Raw genomic sequence first — 14,475 nt, 5'->3', positions numbered from 1 at the left:
ATGGATGGTCTCTAGTTGGCAGTGAAATGACTACATGGTGGCATGCTCATTACAGGGCTTCCCTCGTGGCTCAGCTGGGAAAGAATCCGCCTGCGATGCAGGAGACCTGGGTTCGATCCCTGGGTTGGGAAGATCCCCTGGAGAAGGGATAGGCTACCCACTGCAGTATTCTGGCCTGGAGAATCCCAGGGACTATTACAGTCCACGGGGTCACAAAGAGTCAGACACGACTGAGTGACTTTCACATTCACGTTCACATGCTCATTATTAGGTTTTGTCCTGTGCATTTAACCACCATTTTATTCATTGTTTTATAGGAAAAGAATTTGGTTTATAAACGTGATTTTAAGTAAATTTTTGAAGCAATCCACTTATGATTTGGGGACTGAATTTGGGAGTTCTAACAGGAAGAAATAAAAACTTGAGATATATTTTGCAGCTTCTGTATTTCCTAGCATAGTACCTTGTCCAGAATGGATCTCTAGGAAGCAGCCTGTGATTGCTAATTTTATAATTACATTTGGGCAGATGTCCTTAGAGTGTAATTATTCGCAGGAATATAATAGGTCTATTTTTTGGTTAATTATTCCGTAATTATTTTGATTTTGAAACCAATGTAAATATCATACTTAGAAATCTTTAAGCCACATATTGAATGAAATTACATCAATATTATAAATATTTTATTATTTTTATAAGTATTTTAGAAGTCTTACAAGTGATTCATTTTCTTCATGCCTCATTATTTTTTCAACTATTGACTTTAGCTGTAAATTTTAATTTTTAGCCACCACCTCAAATTTATGATGCCCAGTTGGAAGAGAGAGAACATGCAATTGAAGAATGGAAAGGTAAAGATGGAATTTATTTTGATTGTTACACACTTCTTGAAATGGGGCAACTTAACACTTTTTGACAGTAGCCTTTCTAAGGGAGGGGTGGAGACCCTTCAGCCCTTATCCTCTCTCTTCCCGCTTCCCAGTAGATACAGAACTTGAAGATAACAAAATTAGAGAGGAACATGTATGAATTGCATATTTGCTTCAGAAGACAAAAACAAAGGCTCTTCACACACCTCACCGTATCGAATCTTGATTTGTAAACTAAATTCAGTAAGTGCATTACACTTGACTGGATAACATGTCGCAAACTATTGAGTGACCCCAGTTCACAGGCCCCTGTAAAGCAGGTGTGAGAGACCCCACTGGGGTCATGGGAGCGTCTGCTGTATTTGTAAGCCTTGCAGTTATATACACGTTTTAAAATAAGAGTTTGGGGGAAATTGCAGATCAAAAATATGCCTTATAGTTATTATTACCACTCTAACCAGACAACCCACAAGAAACTAAACCAGTAATAAAGAGGTTAAACTAAAAATATTTCATTAAAAAGCAGAATCAATAATAGTTGAGAACTGTGGTCAGCGCAAGTCAAATATGGCAGCGTGTCCTGCCCGAGAGCCGCTCCGTGGGCTTCAGGGAGCCAGCGGCCTGCAGTGCACACAGCCGCAGCCTCGCTCTGTGCCTGCACTGTGCTGGTTTTATTTCACGAATGCCAAACTTTTAGGATGCTGCTAGTATCATACTTAATAGGTAGTTCTTCTGACAAATGAAAATTGAGGAACACTGAGAGTAAAACCAAGAAAAAACGTAGGTAACTAGACCAATTTCTGGCCAATCTGGAGGAGTTTACATTTGAAGAACCACGGTGGTGGAGGAAAACCTGCAAAAAGATGTGAGAATATCCAGTAGTTAAACTGTTCTGTTAGAGTCACTTTGCTGGTACTTCTCCTCCTTCTCATCCCCACTCCCCATGTCTCTCTCTCACTCTCTGCATACCCCCAACTCTGTGAAACCCACTGGTGGATCCAGAGCTCCCCTGCTTTTATGGCCTTCATAATTGGTTCGTTGAAAAGATATAATTGGTTTGAAAAGATACAAGGAATCAAATTATATTTTGGTCTAGGTAAACTATTGCTTGTCTGTCTATCCCGGTTAAAAATAGCACATCACAGTGTCCTTGGATTGGTTCCAGTTAATTTGGAAGCAGGGTTTAGAGACGCAGAGAAGCTGATGAAGCATTCTAACTTGCATTTCTATTTGAAGAGCTAATTTACAAAGAAGTAATGGATTGGGAAGAAAGAAGCAAGAATGGTGTTGTAAAAGATCAACCTTCAGGTTAGTGATTGCTTTAATAGTTTGATTACATAATACTTTTCTTTCTCTATTCATTTTTTGCAAATGGCAGCAGCGTGTTTTAAGTGCCGCCTTGACCAGCATTGGATTTGAAAACTCCTTGTGTGAAATACTTTTCTCTTTTTGGTCTGCTCTGGTTGTGGCAGCTAACATTTTATTGATGACAGGCAGCGAACTGTCTTGTGAACATTCTTGGTTCATCCTTGTAACAGCTACTGTCATTTCATTTATAGATAGGGGAATCGGATTTAAAGTTTTTCAGTGTGCATGACCTTCTTTATATTGCCCCCAACCAATTACAAAAGAAAATTAATATGTCTAGATAAAGTAGAATTTGGTTTTCTTTTGAGAAAATTGTTCATATAATTCTCCCATCTTTCTGGTTGATCTTCTTAGTGGTAGAAGTCTGACTAACAATTAGGAAGCTGTATGACTATTAGAGGCATAATATATATGGTATTGGAGAAGGCAGTGGCACCCCACTCCAATACTCTTGCCCGGAAAATCCCATAGACGGAGGAGCCTGGTAGGCTGCAGTCCATGGGGTCGCTGAGGGTCGGACACGACTGAGCAACTTCACTTTCCCTTTTCACTTTCCTGCATCAGAGAAGGAAATGGCAACCCACTCCAGCGTTCTTGCCTGGAGAATCCCAGGGATGGGGGAGCCTGGTGGGCTGCCACCTGTGGGGTCGCACAGCGTCGGACACGACTGAAGTGACTTAGTAGTAGTAGCAGTATATATGGTATTAACTTATAACACCATCTATAAGGTTCTACCTTAAACAAAACTATCTTTGCTTACATCTGTTTCACATTTGTATTCACTCCACTCCCGCTGGAAAGCGCATGCACACTACACACATGTAAATACACATGGGGCTGTTTCTTAGTCTTGAATTTTATATTCAGCATGGCACGTGTCACGTGTCTGGAGATCGTATAACTTCAAGAAGAATTTAGATGCTTATAGTCAACTAATCACAAATTTAAGACTGACCTCTGAGCCCCTGGATGTTTTGTTTTTGTTCAGGCTAAAATATAGATGGTAGGAAACAGATTAGTTTCATTTGCCTTAAAATGTCAGTTTTGGGGATTTAGAAGGCAAAAATAAAATGAGCAAGAGTCCATTAAATTTTGCTCCAATTTTTTTCTTGTTTGTATCATTCCTTCTTTTAGAAGGCATTTTTTGTTGCAAAAGAATTCTTCAAAGGTTGATGTTTTTCCCCTTGGATTAAGTGTTTATGATTATAATTGAAATGTCTGATGACACTTGAATCCTACTTGGACTTGAGCCTTTTGTGATACTGATAATTTTAGGATAAATTCAACAATTTTCTTTTAATATCTTTTTAAAGCCAGAAGGTATTTTTAAGGTAGTTAACATGACCGTACATGTGTGTGATGTTTAGCCACCAGGAAGAAAGAGAATATTGCAGTGGAAGACAGAGGAATATTTGGGATTTTGAGCCTAAAGAAAGACTCCACCCAAAGTTCAAAGTGTACAGTTAGCTAACTTCTTGTCTGTGCCACTAGTAAAGGAAACTGCAGGAGGACAGAGCTGAGAAGTGGCCTGAAGCCTCGCTGCCTGGGTCTGCAGCAGTGTCGCGCCTCAGATTTTATTATATTTGGTTTTCTTAGCACAGATGCAGCAGTGAGCAGCAACGCCACTCCTTCTCAATCGTCGTCCATCAACGACATTTCATCCATGTCCACGGAGCAGACGCTGGCCTCAGACACAGACAGCAGTCTGGACGCCTCGACAGGACCCCTGGAAGGCTGTCGATGATAAGTTAGAAATAGCAAGCTTGTCATCAGTGAAGGAACTCTCACTTCCATGGGTGTGAAATACTTGGGAGTTGATGGAACCAAATAGAAAAACTCCATGTTCTGCATGTAAGAATCACGATGCCTTGCCCCTTACTCAGTTGTACTAGGCTTGCCTTGCTTAGATTATAAAATGAAGCAGATTATGTCTAAAGAAAAAAAAAATACAAACCACATATTTAGAAATTTTGTTCAAGGTCATTTCAGGTGAGCAATTAGAATATATGAATTTTTTTTTTAAGTTGTGCGGTAATAGTGATCATTTCTCATCCTCAGTAACTGTTGGGATTTATATGCATGACACAAATGCTTGCCTGGATTTGCCCTCTAGCACTTTGGAAATCAGTATTTATAAAGCCAAATAATCTTCAAGGTAGTGCTGCTTCTAGAGTTGTCTCTTAATCCTCTTAAATAATTTTGTGTTTGTCCAGAAAAAAAAAATAGATTTATGTGTATTAATTGGCCACCATCATATTGTATCTTACCTTCTTTTAGGGTATGAATTAACCTTCTTTCATATTTCAGAAGGAATATAATTAAATCTATATCATGAAAAAAATGTAGCTTTTCTTTAATTTGTCATGTTTTAGGCTGAGAATTATCACTGCTAAGACCAGGATACTTTGTTTTTTCTAAACTGTGTTAGTCTGGATGACTGTACATTCAGTTTCACTGCACGATAGCATTTTAAGTTTTGTTTTATGCTGCTTAAAACATATATACGTTTAAAGTCCTCTCTACCCCATCTCTTTTTTCTTGGTCTTCTGGACTTACTAATTTGAAGTGCTACCTAGAACTTCATCTTCTTGATTAGCCACCGAACACCCATGTCAATCATATGATGGCAAATAGATTCTTGACCCCACCACCTGCTGTTAGAGTAGAATTTTACGATGTGATCACTAAAGATGATGGCAGTCACTTGCTGCGTGCTTGTTTCGCTTGTGCCTGGACTGGGTCCTTTCTTACCTCCTCTAGGGTAAGATACATGATTTCACAAGGCAGAGTTTCCCTCTTCCAACACAGCATTATTCCTCAACTTTTGTTCTTTTATGAAAGAAACCACCTAAACCCGCTTTGGTCTGTTTTAGGAAGCAAGCTGGTTCAAAATGGCTGTTTGTGGTGGTTTTCCACTTTGTGGAGGCATTTCCTGTTCCTAAGGGAAGACCTTCTGAGGGATAGGGAGGAACTGTCCTAAAGGGCAATTATTAACTAGTCAATATTTCCTGATTTTAAGCTGCTCACCTGAAATTGATACTTTCAGACTAATATGGAAATTATTCAGGATTCAGTAGCATACTGAGTATTGAAGTGTCATCGCAGAAATGGAGTTATGACGGTCACTATGGCTGCCTGTGCTCGTAATGCTGTCCCCTGGAGCTTATTCTATGCAGATTCATATCTTTCGTTCAGTTATTTTGGGAGCTATTGAGTCAACATTGTCACATTCTATGGAATGTGTTCTGAGGAGGAACTTTATTAAGAAAGTTTATTATAAATATTATCTAAAATATATGATTCTCTCTACACCATTTGTATCTTATTGGTCTTATCACTGGAAACTGGAACCCTTGATGAACAAAATTAATATTGAAGTAATAAATAGTTTTCTATTGTGATGTTTAGACATGTTCAGCTGTAAGATGGAATCCTAACTTGGATTGGGGCAGAAACACCTGTTACATAGCTGAGGATTATTTTGGCTTCAGAGGCCTGATGGTATAGTGAAGAAAGTTATCGCTGTACATATATAAACATCTTAAAGTGACCTAATACACATTCTTTAAAAAGACTTTACTAAATCTGTCTTTGAAAAGAAAAGGAAAGGGGAGAGTTTTAAGAAGACATTGTCTGTCTTCAGCTTATGTATATGCAGCACAGGACCGCGCGGGCACATGGAAGTCCCACTAGGTGATTGTACACTCAGCCAGGTGCCGTTTACAAATGGAGCTAGGTGCCATACACAGTGGCTTTCTGCTCACTGATTCCTCCTGTGTTCACGGATGAAGTCCGTGATGGTGCGGACGGGTTTCCTGCCAAGACCACCTTCCATCAGCGAGTGATGAGTGCACCCCGGCAGGCCACGGTGCTGCGGACCGCAGAGCTCCATAGGAGTACCTCACCCCAGTTCAGGGCCCTCCCTCCTGAGCTGGGACGTGCCAGGGACCTGGTGCAATGCAGATGGTTCCACACTGCTCTCCATGGATAAATTCTGGTGTTGGATAAAGAACTGAAAAATGTGCTCAATTTTTCATCTTTTCTATTTTATTTTTGTAATTTATATTGTACACAACCCTGGAAGTAACTATTTTGGACACATATTTTTATAAACCAGGTAATTTATTATTAGCCTGGAATTTGGACTAGGTTCCTTTTGTTTGTTGACTTAGTTTTTTGTTAAAAAGGAAATGACTGCCTCCCCTGTCAGGTCTTGATTTCAAGTGCAGGTTCCAGAGAGCAGACAGAGTCTGTCAGAGTAGGAGAGCATTCTAGAAACATCCTGCTCAGTGTTGATCCCCTGTGGAAACAGGAGACAGAATCAAGGCTCTGTGCTTATCTGTGCACCACGAAACTCAGAGCTGCAGTCCTGAAAGGAGAAAATGCTTGGTAGGGCCCCTTACTGACACCCAGAGTCCAAAGTCCAAACACTGAATGCCCGACTGTTTGAATCCGGGTTTGATGCTGTGTAAAGTCATGGTAATGATATGCGATGAGTTCATATGGCTGATTTCTAATGTAACTCCTCTGGTGTTTCATACTGGTAGTAAACACAGGTGTGACCTTTCAGATTGCATATCTCAAAAGTAACATTGCCTAATGTTTTATAATAAAATATATTACGTGTGTTTTGATTGGTGAAAATAATACAAATACATTTTAAAAGAGAAGTATATAACATGTCCAATTCTTGTGTGTTTTTAAATGACATTTGACTGTGTATTTCTACATCACCATCTCTGATTACAGATTTAACATGAACACAAGCAGATATTGGAGTGTTGTCATCTCACTGTTGATAGATGTTTTTAAATTGAAAAGCAAAAGGGATTCTGTTAGATCCCTTACTGAAAATATTCTGCAGCTTCCTGAATCTAAATCTTCAAAAACATGCAGTGCAAGACTGAATATTTGGAATAATCGTTTTCTCACAAGAGTGGCCAGAAGACTCCACCAGTCAGTCTTTCCTTGTGTCGCTTAAACCCTTAATGGTGCCCGTGTGCTTGTAGTTTTCTGCATGGATTAGCCTCTTGCATTTTGCTTCTGGTTTGGAGGTACTTTAGGATGTTTACTCGGAGAAGGCGATGGCACCCCACTCCAGTACCCTTGCCTGGAAAATCCCATGGGCGGAGGAGCCTGGTGGGCTGCAGTCCATGGGGTCGCTAAGAGTCGGACACGACTGAGCGACTTCCCTTTCCCTTTTCACTTTCATGCATTGGAGAAGGAAATGGCAACCCGCCCCAGTGTTCTTGCCTGGAGAATCCCAGGGACGGGGGAGCCTGGTGGGCTGCCATCTTGGGGGTCGCACAGAATCGGACACGACTGAAGCGACTTAGCAGCAGCAGCAGCAGCAGGATGTTTACTACTTAAAACCACAGAAATAGAAGGGTGCACAATGGCTCACTGTCTTCTTGCTAGGACTAGAATCATTCCAGATGGGTCAGTATCAGTCTTAATTTTAAAGATCTGTAGGAAAGGAAAGTGAAAGTCCTTCAGTCATGTCTGACTCTTTGTGACTATACAGTCACATGGAATAGGAAAACATGTCTCTTGATAATGATCTGGACTCCATTTCTCTATTACTCCCTCTTCCCACTTTCAATGTAGATAGTACTGAAATACTTTAAATTTATTGACTTAAATGGGACATACAGATTTTGGGGGGATTTTTTTAATGGGAGGAGCTGTGGTGGTGTTCAGTCACTAAGTTGCATCCAACTCTTTGTGACTCCATGGACTGCAGCATTCCGGGCTTCCCTGTCCTTCACCATCTCCCACAATTTGCTTAAACTCACGTCTATCAAGTCGGTGATACCATCCAACCATCTCATTCTCTGCTGTCCCCTTCTCCTTTTGCTTTCGATCTTTCCCAGAATCAGTATTTCAAAATAACTTACTATATACTTTCCTGAAGATTGTATTTTGTATTTAAGTGTAAGCTTACCTTTGGCAGTAAGGCAGTTATTTGATATTTTTGGTCTTTGATCAGGAAAGTTGGCAGCAGTAACAGAGTGGCCAGTGACATCTCTTGGAAGCCAAATGTGACCGTGACTTCAGAGGGCTGTGCCTGTCCCGGCAGCCACTGGGCACTGCCGCTCACTGCTTCCTCAGGGTCCAGGGAGTCCTTGTGAACAAAGCTGTTTGCTCTGCCATTTGTGTGCTGTGGGACTTTAGCATTGGAAGGGAAATTCAGAATCAATTTTCTGATCCCCTGCACAACGGTTGAGGAGGCTGCAGCCACGTCAGGAAGGGCACCACAGGGCTGCCCCTCAGAATGCTGTCCCACTCATGCGGGTCTTACTGTTCTTACAGTCATGAGCACACTTGAGAATCTAATGAAGACTGTGACCGCCCCCACCCCCCACCCTGCTTAGAAAAAGGCCATGAGCACAAGGTTTTGCCAGACTTTCTGAGGAATCCTGAACCCTGGTGGTTACCATGTTAAGAGCTCCTTTGTAGAAGCAGCTTCTAGATGCCTCATGGCCTTAGAGGGAAGCAGAGCCTGCAGGAGGGTTCTCCTGATCTTCTCTGTTCTAAATGGTTCCGACACTTTTGCAGACAGATCTTGGGTATAGATAGGGACATTTTTACTCTCAGCCCCAGCATAAGTCGGCATTCTTGTTCTGTGTCCGAAAGAGCATATAGAGACTCAGTTCAGTAAAATGGGTTGTTTCTAGCATTCCTTCCGCATGGGACTTAGCTGCAACATAGGAACTGTAGGTTTATAATACAGAATTCATAGAAACATAGATATGATTAAGTGCATCTCTTCATTTTAAAGAAGTAGTTCTGTGCTGAGCTTTGAAGTACAGTCTTGGCTCTATTTTGTCTATGCGCTTAGATTTATCGAGAACAGGAATGAACAAAGAGGTTCTCTAGTTCACATTGCCATTCAAGGCACTGAGGAAGTTATCCAGCCTCTGCTCAGATGGTTTTAATGAAGAGAATGCTCCTCCGACTGCATTTTTTTTTTAGTTTTGACTGTTATAAAGTTCTTCCCTGGGATTTCCCTGGTGGTCCAGTGGTTAAGAATTCTGCCAGTAAAGGGGACATGGTTTCGACCCCTGATCCAGGAAGATCCCATGTGCCGCGGGGCAGCTGAGCCTGTGCACCACAGCTGCTGAGCCCACGCCCTGGAGCCCGCGAGCCACAGCTACTGAAGCCTGTGCCCCTCAGGCCCGCGCTCCACGACGCAAAGCCCCTGCAGTGAGAGGAAGTCCGTCCACCACAGCTGGGGAGTAGCCCTGGTCCCCTGCTATGAGCCGGTGTATAGCAAGGAAGACCCTGCGGGGCCAAAAGGAAATAAATAAACAAATCTTAAAATAAGTTCTTTCTCTAACTGAACAGAAAACTTCGTGCCCACAACTTCCACCCATTGGTCCAAGGTCTTTCCTTTGGGTGAAATAGAATGGGTCCAACCCATTTTTATGAGACAGGCTTTAATACATTAGTTGAAAAGATACGCTCCAAGTCTTCCCTTCTCTAGCTTAAACTCAAAGTTCTCACAACCCTTTTTCATATGAAAAAGCCCCCGGAGCCTCGTCACCTCAGGGCACCCTAAAATTATGGACGCAGATGTGAATGGAATATTTCTGCACAGCCTGAGCATGCACCCTCCAAGTGAGGCCGCACTCATGAACACAGTCTCAGGTGGCCTGAGCTTTACAAGCCGTGTTCCACTAGGGGCCTGTAGTCTAGCAAAATGACTGGCTTTTGTGATGCTGCGGTTAATCCTGATGCTGTCATTCCTCATAAGCATTCTGTCCGCCAGCTTGTGACATCCATCAGTTTTATGAGCATGAACAGGCCTCCTGGAAATTTATCCACAAGGTGACTGACTGCCTTGAGTGGCAGGACCGAGCCTTGAGGGAGACCTAGCAATCAGTGCCCAGAGCCGCGTGGCCAGCACTTTGCCAGCCTCCTCACTAGAGTTCTCAGCCCAGTGACTAGTCATTCAGCTCTTGCGGAATGTTATCTTGCCACAAGGTCAGGAGGAAGCATCTTGATGGACACCGTGCAGAAATAATGAAAACACTTCAGCAGCTGCCTCTGATCTGCTTGCTTCAAGAAAAATTAATTCAGCAATTGCACCGGTTTTCAGAGTTTATGCTTTTATTTTCTCTTGGGAGGATCAGGTAGTAAGTGCCAGCCTCGCCTTCATTTCTACACTTTTGATATCTTGTGGCTACCAAGAAGTGTGACCAAGTGCTGTCTCAGTATTCACAGATCGGTGTGTGGGCAGGGAGTAGGGCAGAAACGTGTGTTGGCCTTGTTCCGCGAGAATAAAGTGATGTGTTTTGAGGAGTACACAATTGTGATTCCACAAGAGGCCAAGCTGCCCTCCAGTGGCTGTTAGAGAATTGTGTCCATCCAGCACAGCCTGGCTCAAGCTGGGCATGACTTTAGAAGTTTATCACCTTGAGCATACCTTGCCATTTTTCATCTAATGGCAGTCACGCTACTTTGTTTTTATTTGATTTTAATCTAAGCTAGAGCTGCAATATAGAATTTCACTAATAGTTAAGTTTGTCCAGCTCTCTGTTGTAAAGTTGATGACTCAGGTGTTTTAAGCAGCAAATTATCATTCTAAAGATGCTATTAAAACACAACTGTTTGACCAGAACCCTCGGTTGTGTGTGTGTGTTCTCACATTTTCTCAAAGAGCTGCCTCACCACACATGACGGAAAGAGTGCAGCAAGTGGAGGCCTGCCTCCTCTCCCCGTACACCCTCCTCACCTTGACTGTCCCTGTGCCCATGAGGGCTGACCCCTGCCCCTTTCAGGAACTTCACTGCTGCAAGCATCTCGATCCTGTGTCGTCACCGCCCCTCCTCTGCTCCATCATTTGTCATCGTTGTCACCTGCATGAAAAAGAAAAAGCTGCTTAACCCAGCATCACCCTTGAGTTGCTCCCCTCCACAAGGGAAATCGAAAAGCAGTTTCATTTTCTCTCCCTTCTCTTCTCTCTTCTCTCATCTACTTCCGTTTTTTAATAAAAAAGATACACACACATATGAAAACATAATCAAGAATGAGAAACTAAACATACCATATTACCCCATCTGGAGATGACCACTCTTTATACTTAACTGTACTTGCAGATCATTTTCTGTGGACACATACATATCTAGACGATTTTTTGGTTTACTTTTTGCCCAAATGAGGTCATACCGTGTGTGCATGTTAAGTCATGTCAGTCATGTCTGACTCTTTGTGAACCCATGGATTGTAGCCTGCCAGGCTTCTCTGTCCATGGGATTTTCCAGGCAAGAACACTAGAGTAGGTTGCCATTTCCTTCTCTAGGGGATCTTCCCCACCAAGGGATCAAGCCTGAGTCTTGTACATCTTCTGCCATTACTGCTAGCGCCACCTGGAAGCCCAGTCATGCTATACCTGCCTTTTATAACCTTCATTTTTCAGTTAACAGCCCCCAGCTGTCCATATCAGTAAGCTTTCATCAGGTTTAATAGCCAGGGCCTTGGGATTTCCCCAGTGTCCCCAGAGTCCTTTACTAGTGTGTCCTGCCAGGGTCTAGTTGAAGACCTTGCATTCCTGGGGTCTGGTTGTCATGGCCTTAGGATTGTCCTAACCCTCCCTGACACCAACCTACCTTGTCAGGCAGGTCAGCCTGCAGTGAATGCACCTCCTGGCTCTGTGTGGCTGCTTCCACGGGGTTGCACGGACCATGCCCTCTGGACCATGCCCTTGGATCTAGAAAGCATATCCAAAGATTTGATAGACTCACTGACATCTTTGCTTATCTAAACGAAATGTAAGTGGTATTGTGTCATATATATATATATAAAGGGTCAGGGCTCCCCAACTAGACCGTTGACTGGGGAACCAGAGGTGAGTGGCAGGCAAGTGAGTGAGCTTCATCTGTTTACAGCCGCCTCCCATCGCTCTCGTTACTGCATTAGGGCAGTGTAATAATAATAGAGAAAAAGTGCGCAATAAATGTAATGTGCTTGAATCATTCCAAAACCATCCCCCTCCCTGGTCTGTGGAAAAACTGTCTCCCACAAAACCTGTCCCAGGTGCCAGAAACGTTGGGGCCCGCTCGCTGCTTTATATGAACTCCCAGCAGAAGATGTTTAGTATCTTTTGACCCACTCTCAGTGATGCTAAATTGACCTCTGGGTTCAGATAGTGCCAGTCCGGTCCTCTGTCACACAGTTATGTTTTGTTTCCTAACTAGAAAGTCGTCCACGTGGGCGGGCTTCTGCAGGGGGCCCATCCACCATATACCTTGTGCAGTTATTAACCTCAGGCGATCATCCTTGCCGCGAGCAGGAGTTTCACAGTTCGGTCATCCCACTGATATTTTTCACCACCACTCCATTGTCGGGGAGGCCTTCCTGGCATCAGCCTGGCGGGAAGGCAGGGTCCACACCTGGCTCCTTCCCTTCAGCAACCTGTGCTCGGAGTAGGGTGTGGGTTCCATTGCCACCTCAGATGGGATCACAAGAGGATTCATATTTCTGTCTTTGAGTATTTCCAGTCATTCTTTTTGAGACTTAAATTGTTATAACTGGGGCCAGGGAAGCTGATTCCATCCAGTCTTTTTGACTGACTGCATTAAGTTTTTAACTTTTTATTTTGAAATAATTTCGAACGGACAGAAAAGTTGCAAAAATAGCCCGAAGGGTGCTTGTATATCTTTCCCTACCCCAGCTCCCCAAAGCTTAACTTTTTACCACATGTGCCTGAGCCTTCTTTGTCTCCATACAGTTAGTTATTATACATGCATGCACGCACATCCACTTATACAGATGGATATGTTCCTATATACACACACTTATGCTGATACATAGTCACTAATTTCTTTCAACTGATTGTTTTTACATTCGGCCTCATTTTTTAATGTTTGTAAACTCGTGAATAATGAGGTTTATGCATGTACTTTACAGACAAAAATAGGTGTACATTATGGTATACTTGTATGCTGTTAGAAGTATACATAAACATGTAAATAAATATTGTGTGGATATGTTAGTAGTGTTTATAATAGGCATCATTCACGTGGGTAAATGTGTCCCACATGACTTAAGAGAACCTACTAAAGAATCAGTGTGTGTGTGTATGTGTGTGTGTGTGTGTGTAACGATTGACAGTACCAAGGGTATAAATAAATTTAAAAGGTAGTGGAAATCTGAATGCTTTCCTCTCAGTAAATGCTTTCCTCTTCAGTAAAAGACTGAAATGCCAGTTACTTAACTTGGACTCATAACAAAGAATATTATACCCAATAGGCAAATTCCTTTTGATCACACATAGAATTTAAGGAAACTGACTATATACCAGGTCACAGAGGATGATCAATAAATTCTGAAGTTAAAAATACACAACTGTTTTTCTATGATAATGCAATAAATTTGAAAAGAGCTCCCACATCTGGAAACAACAATATACAGAGCAATCTAGATGCAAGAGGAAATCATAAGGAAAATTGTGATATTTCTAAAAGTGCATGACCTCAGAATTGCACCGTATACCAAATTTGATCCAACTAAGCCTTAAATACTCTTATCAAAAAAGGACAGTTTTTTGTTTTAATGAGTTCAGTTTTCAAGAGATTGACAGAAGACCAACAGAGCAGGCTCAAAGGCAGAGAAGAGGAGGAATAATGAAGGCAGGGACAAGAAACTAGAAAATAAAAGTGAGAGAAAAAAATCAGCAAAACTGAAAGATTAAAAAGCTTCGGGCAATACGATCAAGAAATAAAGAGTATGCAAGTAACAGACAAAGTCGAAAAGGCAAGTTATGATAGACATTTTTTTTAATCTATAGTATTCTAACAAATGTGATGATCATCAAGAAGTAGATAAAATTTCTTTAGAAATTAAGCACTAAAATTGTCTCAGGAATGATGATACTAAGCACATCATACATATGAACTTATTTAATCTTCTCAACAGTTCTATGAGGTTGGTATCATCTCCATCTTACAGTTTGGGGAGTGGAGGCAGGAAGAAATCCTACATTCCCACAGCCAGAGTACGCAGAAATGGGGTCTGAGGCCAGAACAGCGGGTGCAAGCGCCATGCTCTTAACCACTGTGCACTGCACGGCCTCCCAACAACCTGACTGGATCAGTGGCCGTCAGAGGACGTGAAATGGTAGTCAAAGAGTTCCCCTGCCGCCCCCAAATGCTCTCCAGGAAAAATCAATCTTACAGATCAGGTTTCACTAAATTTTAAAGAAACACACTATCTTATCTAGCCTTTCAAAGCCACC

At 42.2% G+C, this 14,475-nt stretch overlaps 1 protein-coding gene across 5 annotated transcripts in view; it reads left to right on the top strand.

The window, feature by feature from the left end:
- Window positions 1-7,006, top strand: part of MAPK9 (mitogen-activated protein kinase 9) — a 69,295-nt gene extending 62,289 nt beyond the window's left edge. For 2 of the 5 annotated variants that reach the window (XM_018051621.1, XM_018051620.1), the window contains exons 10-12: window positions 788-851; window positions 2,106-2,177; window positions 3,834-7,006. In XM_018051621.1, the coding sequence (XP_017907110.1) occupies window positions 788-851; window positions 2,106-2,177; window positions 3,834-3,850 (153 nt within the window). In that variant the 3' untranslated portion in view covers window positions 3,851-7,006. Of the gene's footprint in view, window positions 1-787; window positions 852-2,105; window positions 2,183-3,833 lie in introns of those variants that run through there. The other 3 variants (XM_018051619.1, XM_018051618.1, XM_018051622.1) reach the window with 2 other exon arrangements.

This window comes from Capra hircus, chromosome 7 (genome assembly GCF_001704415.2).
Source record: "Capra hircus breed San Clemente chromosome 7, ASM170441v1, whole genome shotgun sequence".
NCBI classification, from domain to species: Eukaryota; Metazoa; Chordata; class Mammalia; order Artiodactyla; family Bovidae; genus Capra; species Capra hircus.
The sequence above is the reverse complement of the archived record's forward strand: the minus strand, read 5'-3'. Positions and strand labels throughout refer to the sequence as shown.